General features: G+C 41.4%; 1 protein-coding gene across 1 annotated transcript; it reads right to left on the reverse strand.

Annotated features, from left to right (window-relative positions):
* Positions 1-2362: 2362 nt before the first annotated feature.
* LOC115652973 (interleukin-8-like) lies at positions 2363-6642 on the reverse strand. The gene is made up of 4 exons (XM_030565640.1): positions 6579-6642; positions 5622-5754; positions 4136-4219; positions 2363-2511 (listed from the first exon to the last, which is right to left on the reverse strand). Exons 1-4 carry the CDS (start codon positions 6640-6642, stop codon positions 2478-2480), a joined length of 315 nt encoding a protein of 104 aa, XP_030421500.1. The 3' UTR covers positions 2363-2477.
* Positions 6643-7202: the final 560 nt, after the last annotated feature.

Below are 7202 nucleotides of genomic sequence, written 5' to 3' on the forward strand. Positions count from 1 at the left end.
GTCGCCCCTTTAACCAATTCCTTAGCTGCCTTTCAGTTCTCATATTAATCCCCAGCTTCTCCAATTTAACTGGAACTGTACCAAATGCTTCACTAACATCCAGGGAGATGAGAGCTACTGCATTTCCTTTATTTAAAAAAAATCAGTGATCTTCTCAAAGGAAGATATTAGTAACTTTATTATTTTAGGCTACTTACTTTTTTCAGCTCACCAAGCTTGTAACAGATCATTTAACTTTTAGAAACATCCTAACAGCCCATTCTTACCTTAATCGCCACTACTCACTCTGTTTATAAACAAAATTCGGACTCCCTGCCTCAGGTGCACAAGCTGGGAGCAACCTCCATTCTCCTCTGCCTGAGGTTTGCAGTTTGCAGGGGGGCAACGCCCTTCTATGCCCTCCTCCCCCCCAACTTTCCCTATGATTTCAGTCTGCAGTTCCTGTGTTCTACTGAGCTGGCAGTTGCCAGGAGCCGTGGGAGTCACCTGCTGGCACCTTTCCTTGTTCTGGTTCCCTGCTAAAGTGGAAACTGACCAATGGGTGGCAGTGTCTGACTGAGACAGAAAAGCCATACAGGGATTCACTTTTAATTCGTCAGTTCTCAAATGGAAAGGATGTCCTTATTTTTATAATGCACAGATTGGCTAACGTGCTTCATGTTATCAATTCACTAACGAAGAGACAATGGAAAGTGGAGTGGGAGTTAAGCGATGGATCAGATTAGGATCATGGGTGGAAATACTACATGGTCCTGTCCTTCCCCCAATGCTAATCAATGTCCCAGGATAGGTGACTATTAACTCTTGAGCTATTGCCGATTTCTGCTAAAATATCAGTAGTGAAATACTGCCATTTTAAATTTCCATTATTAGGCTTAGCGCCTACACAAATAAGATAAACAAGGCTTTTTGTACTGCATCCTCAGTCCTTTAACAGAGCAATGCTCCCAGAAACGTCATGTAGAGAAAGAAACATCTCAAAGAATTGGATTAGTGTAATACAAGCTTATAGATCAGTTTCAGAGCATTAGCTTTTTCAGGCTCTTATGTCTTACCCAAAATAGAGCAGAAAGCTTAGAACAAGGGTGGGCAAACTTTTTGGCCTGAGGGCCACATCTGGGTGGGGAAATTGCATGCAGGGCAATGAATGTAAGGCTGGGGCATGGAAGGGAGTGCGGTGTGCAGGAGGGAGCTTAGAGCAGGGGGTTGAGGTGTGGAAGGGGCTGCAGAGTGTGGAGGGGTCTCAGGGTGCAGAAGAGGGCTCGCTGCTTGCCTGGAGTGGCTCTAGGGTGGCAGTGATACGCAGTGAAGCTAACACAGGCTCCCTGACTGCCCTGGCCCTGCACCGCTCCCCTCCCAGAAGCAGCTGGCACCACATCCCTGTGGCCCCTAAGGGCTCCACGAGCTGCCCTCACCTGTGGGTACCTCCCTCAAAGCTCCCATTGGCCACAGTGCCCCGTTCCCAGCCAATGGGAGTGTGGGGTGAGGTCTGTGCACAGAACCCTCTGCTCCACCAGAGTCCGCAGCAACGTAGCGCCAGCTGCTTCCAGGAGGGGCACGGGGCTGGCAATCCCATGGTCCAGATCTGCCCCCCTGTCCCCAGAGTGCCACATCCCTGCTCCTGAGCCTCCTTCCCAGCGCTTCCCACCCCCCGCCACCTAACAGCTGTTTAGCAGTGCTTAGGATTTTCCGGGAGGGAGGAGGCAGAGAAGAGGCAGGGCAGGGGCGGGAACAGGTTATTATTTGTACTGGAATAGTACCCCCAGCCATAGACCAGGACATCATTGTGCTAGGTGCTGTACGAACTGCAGATGGCTTTGCCAAAACTCCAGAGAGTCATCAGCACTAGATTAAAAGGAGGACACAATTATTGTAAACTGTGAGCTTTAATTGCACTTGCTTCATAGCACACACATGAAGAGTCCATTATAAAAAGTTAAAAGATCACAATCTGTTCAAAAGAATACTTTGCACTGAAAGTGCTTCACATTTATTCCAACAAGAGTGGAAAGGGCCCTTTAAGATAAACTATGATTTAAAATTTACTAGCAAGCAAAGAACAAGGTAGGGATTAATATTTGGGAAATTTTTAAGATGGAAAAAGGACACCAAGGAAATAATAGCTCACTCCACAAATTCTTCTTATAGCAGATGCCATAATACTTTTTAGTCCATTTATTCCAAGAACCAGAAGTGGTGGTGTTGGAGTTGGTTTGATTTGATGTTTCTCTTCCATGACTCATGATGCATGAGGCAGCACATTGAAACACTGAACAAGAAATCTGACTAATGTAAAAACAGCTCGAGCTTTTCTGAAAGATGCGAGAGGAAAGCAGCAGCTAATGAAAGTTGCTGCTCATTTAGAAAGAATGATTGTGAGGGCTGAGCAAGACAAAGATAAGAAGCAGCAAAAGCAAAATTAGGAAACAATCAGGTTGTGCCCTCCATCCTTTTTCCTTCTCAAGTTGTTTACGCTTCTATTCATCTTGTGAGGAAGGTGGTTGTTCCTTTCTGTAAAGGGAAAATAAGAGTGAATGCAGAGAAAGTGGGTGTGTTGTTACAGCTGTACTACTTGACCTTGTGAAAAATCACTGAATCTCTGTGCCTTGTTTTCCCATCTGTAAGATGGGGGATAAAGATGGTCTCAAACTTTTTTTAGGACCCGTCTTAATTATGTGAAAAAAACAAACCAAGCAATTGTGATAATTATCATGCGTACAGAGCTTTTTATGGCCATCCATTGATTGTATATAAGCAAGAAATGGGACAGGCCTGTGGTTTGAGCTAGATCATTGTACAGAGGGTTAGGAAAAAAGAGTAACATCTCTCATTCGAAAATAGACAAGCAGCATGTAAAACTTTCCTGACTGGACTTTGTTCAGCTTTATCACTAATGATCAACTTTGTTCTAAAATGGCCTAACTGATAAGATAACATTGTCCCAGTGGAATTTGCCTGACAATTTTCATAATTAAATGAGTTTACATTACTGGTGTAATGCTTTGTATTTTATTACTCAAGAGTCAGGAATTGAGAAGTATTCTCACAATATCCTTTATCTTAACCATGTTGTACATCTTCTAGATTTTATATTGAACAAAAAATTTAAAGATCCAAAAGTAAATGCTCAAAAATCAGGAAGGGAAATATCCCTGTTAAATGTTAGATCATGAAAGGTTGGGTTTTCAAAAGCCTTCAGCATTGGCTTAAATCTGCTCCCACTGGAAAAAAGTTCATGTCAGTATTTTAAAAGGAAAAATTCACAGCTCTTAGCTTAGGTTTTAAGCTCAAAACCTAACTGGTTGCAAAGCCAATCAAGTATTAGTACGTAGTTTACAAGCGGTTGTTCTGGCTTTCCCAAAGTTACCATTTAATTTATTTTTCTAATAATAAAAGAATGAGTCTAGTCCTCAACGTAGACAGATGGTCTTGTGGTTAGAGCATTCAGCTGGGACTTAAGAGCCTGGTTCTAAAGTATACTTGCTTATGCAATTTGACAAAGGTCACACAATGAGATAAAGGGCTTTCATGAGTCTGTGTTCTAACCTGTTTACAGCTGCAAAACTAGTACTTCCTTACTTTACAGGAATGTAGTAAAGTAAATTAATTAGATGTTCCCGAGCACTCAGATATCACACTGATAGGGACATGGAAATATCCAGAGAGAATAGCCAACCGGAAAGCTTGATTTGTGGAGCTGATCAAATAAGTTTCTTGAAGTTTAAGTGAGGATATTATTTTTGCTTTTCTATTAATTAAAAATGACCAAATGAATCTTGCTCAAACTTTCCAGGATAATTTCTTTCCTGACTGAGACCAAGCAGCAGACTGTAGGCAGGAAGGGGCATTTTTCAGAGAAGTGTGAGCTTGATAAAACAGAGGGTTAGAATAAAAATTCAAATATAACCTTAACTACAGCTTGTGCACTCAGACTGTTGTATAACAAAGAATTAACTTAAAATGAGGCAGCTTCACCCAGTGAGGCTTCAAGACCAGGTCTCTTTAGTCTGAACTGCTACAACTGAGGGGGCAGTTCTGCAACTCATGCATGTGGTACCATGGATGTCAGACTACTCATGAAGAATGGTTGCAGGATTGGATCCTATGACAGGCAAATAAATTAAATGAGACTTACTGGTTACGGATCTTAGTCAGCAATTTCTGCATCCAGGGGGCCTTGGGATTCACACACAATTTCTGCCCTGTTTTTAGTTTGAGTCTGAAAAACAGGCAGAGTTTAAGCTTCCATTAAATACTGTGCTTTCGTCAGATAATTTATTAGCAGCAATAGCCATCTCTCAAACAGGCAACTTATGGAGCAGACTTCAAAGTATTGAGAATGTAGAGAAATGGGCAAACGGAAGTAATTTCTGCATAACATGAGGACAAGTACAAGTTTTCAACTATTCAAAGCACAACAAAATTTCAGATTTAACTCGCACCATGTGTGATCAGTAGACACCTCTTTTAAAGCCCCGACTCTGCAAAGTCAGTGAGACAACTTGCAGTTACACATGTATAAATTCACACATGCCTCATCAGGGCTTATGAGTAGGGATTTTTCAATACAACACATAACTGGGCAATCAAGATCATTTGTGTGATTGAAGGAGGGAGATCACTGGGCTGATGCAAGTTCTAGCACATGTATTTCTACAAATCAAATAAATCCCACTCCTTTGAAATAACTAGCTATGAGCATATTCTAAAAAAGTATTAGATGCTTTGGTCACACATGAGCAGCACACAGAAGCTTATGCTCCAAAACGTCTGTTAGTCTATAAGGTGCCTCAGGACTCTTTGCTGCTTTTACAGATCCAGACTAACCCGGCTACCCCTCTGAAAGCTGTAGCTGTTTCTCTAGAAAACAGAAGAGACTTTCTCTAGAAAACAGAAGATACTTTCTCTAGTTCTCAGTCTCAAACTTTGTCTCAGATAAAATGGGACCTGGATCCCTTTTATTAGTTTGACAAAACCAACACCTGATTGAGAGGTTTTTTCCAAACCAAATCCTAGTCACTCATTTCCATCTCCATTTTCAAGTGTATCCCTAGTTCTATGGTCTCAGAACTGGGCTGGAAATCTGGTGACTTCAAGCTCTTTGGGAAGATTTCCAGTTCTTCCTGAATCTATACAGGCTGAGAATAGCACAAGAGTAATTCCTTGTGATGTTTTGGTTCTTCCACTTCCAGTCTGGGCCAAAGAACAGGAAGTGCAGAAGCACATGAAGTTAAAAAACAACAAAATAAAAAAAATTTAACATTTAACACCTTTGATTTGAATCTGTCCTTACTACGCTGGAACCAGTTCACGTAGCTGGGAGCGCGGGGGGAAAAGGATGATTCAAGGCTGTAGTTAAGCCAAGAAGATTTTATACTTGATTTTCCCCTGAGTGCTAAGTCAATCCTGTGACTTTGGGCATTAAAACCTACTTTTTGTACATTATTTATATAAATACAAAAAGTGACCCTGTATATAGCTACGTTATTATATGGAAGCTGAAATGTAAAGGTATATCCTGCATCAGTGTATCTACTTTAGTTATGAAGAGGGCACCAATTACACTTACAATTAGAGGCTTGGTGCATCGAGGCTAGTTAAAAGCAACTTATGTCACTTACATAATTTCTGTGGTTCGGCAGGCACCCCCAAAGGGAACGATCTCAATACTTTCATATCTCCTTGGCGATATGAAATCTGAAGTCTGCTTTGTGCATCTGCAGCTCTTATAGGAGCCGTTGGTTTCTAGGATAGCTGTGGAGCAAAAATTCACCAAATTTACAATTCAGGGATAGCAATAGAGTAAGTATCTTACACTTAGCTAGTGAGACAGAGAAATCCTTGCTTTCTAGTATGTTATTAAGGGAGTTTTAACCACAACTAAGGGAAATAATTATTATACCTTGTATTTCTGAAGCCCCCTTCCATTGGAGGATCTCAGTGCACTGTACTAACTAATGCACTGGTCCTCGTAGCAATCCTGTAAGGTAGGTGGTATTATCCCTATTGGACAGATGGGGAATTGAGGCACAGCAGGTCAGCGTCTGTTGCGTTTACTCCATGAGTAGCCTTATTAAAACAAATGAGGTAATTGGAGGAGTAAGGTACCATGCAGCATGAGTAAGGGCCAGATTCTTAAAGGTATTTAATGACAATGTTGATTTCAATGGAAGTTTGGTGCTTTTGAAAAATCCACTAGGTGCCTTTCTGTATCTGTAGATGCATCTTTTAATTAGCGTTACAATAGGGCCTAGAGGTCTCAACAGAGAGCAGGTTCCCATTGCGCTAGGCGCTGTACCTACACATAAGAGTTTCTTCCCCCTCTCTTGTCCTTTATGTGGATTGTAAGTTTTTTGAGGCAGAGAAGCACAGAGAGGTTAAGTGACTTGCCCAAGGTCACACAATAGGTGTCAGAGCTGGGAACAGGACCCAGATCTCCAGACTCCTAGAGCAGTGCCCAGTCCACTGGATCTCACATTGCAAATCTGATAGAGAAAAACATTTTTAATGTTTACCTTACTCTTTCAAGAAGAGTGAGTGTAACCCCTCCTGCCCCATCAAGAAATGAAAGTACTTACCTGCATAAACAGAGTGACAGATCACCAGCAGAGAGACCAGCAGAGCAGCAGTGTGGGCTCTCATTCTGGCTAGAGTTGTCAGTTGACCTCTCAACAGCAAGTTCAAGCTCAAAGTTTGTCTGAGGCTTTTGGTGGAGAAAAGGTTCCTATTTATTTGGGAGGTTCACACTGTGGCATGATCAGCAGGATTCTATTTTTAGAAAGCAAAGCTGAGAAATGGCATCATCACTCTTCACGGGCTGCTACCCAGTCATTCCCCTGAGACTAACTGCTGAATTTGCAATATTGCTGATACAAATCAGCAGAAGGAATTAATACGTATTTTGCTGATTTTAGAATCAGCTAAATAGTAGAGGAAAACACTGCATAATGGAAGAAAACCCAAATTACTTTCCTTACATAAGATATCGAGATATTCTCTGTAATATTTCACGCCCATGTTTACACTAAAGAATTGTATTGGTTTTATGTAATAGTGCTTCCACATGTGTAAGTATTTTATAACCCTACAATAAATATCTTGTCTACTTTTCTGTATTTCACAGTACCAAGCAAAATGCTGACAGACATCTCCTGTCCTGAAGAGCTTAAAGTCAGACTCAGACATTACAATTCTCACTATGT

The sequence above is a fragment of the Gopherus evgoodei genome, chromosome 5 (genome assembly GCF_007399415.2).
Source record: "Gopherus evgoodei ecotype Sinaloan lineage chromosome 5, rGopEvg1_v1.p, whole genome shotgun sequence".
Lineage (NCBI taxonomy): Eukaryota > Metazoa > Chordata > Testudines > Testudinidae > Gopherus > Gopherus evgoodei.

What these genes read in the sequence shown, in the direction of transcription:
- LOC115652973 (XM_030565640.1), bottom strand. Translation starts at nt 6,642, where the DNA reads ATGAGAGCCCACACTGCTGCTCTGCTGGTCTCTCTGCTGGTGATCTGT. An exon ending in CTGTCACTCTGTTTATGCAG is followed by an intron (nt 5,755 to 6,578) that starts GTAAGTACTTTC and finishes TTTGCTCCACAG; the next exon opens with CTATCCTAGAAACCAACGGC. An exon ending in TGCCGAACCACAGAAATTAT is followed by an intron (nt 4,220 to 5,621) that starts GTAAGTGACATA and finishes CCTGTTTTTCAG; the next exon opens with ACTCAAACTAAAAACAGGGC.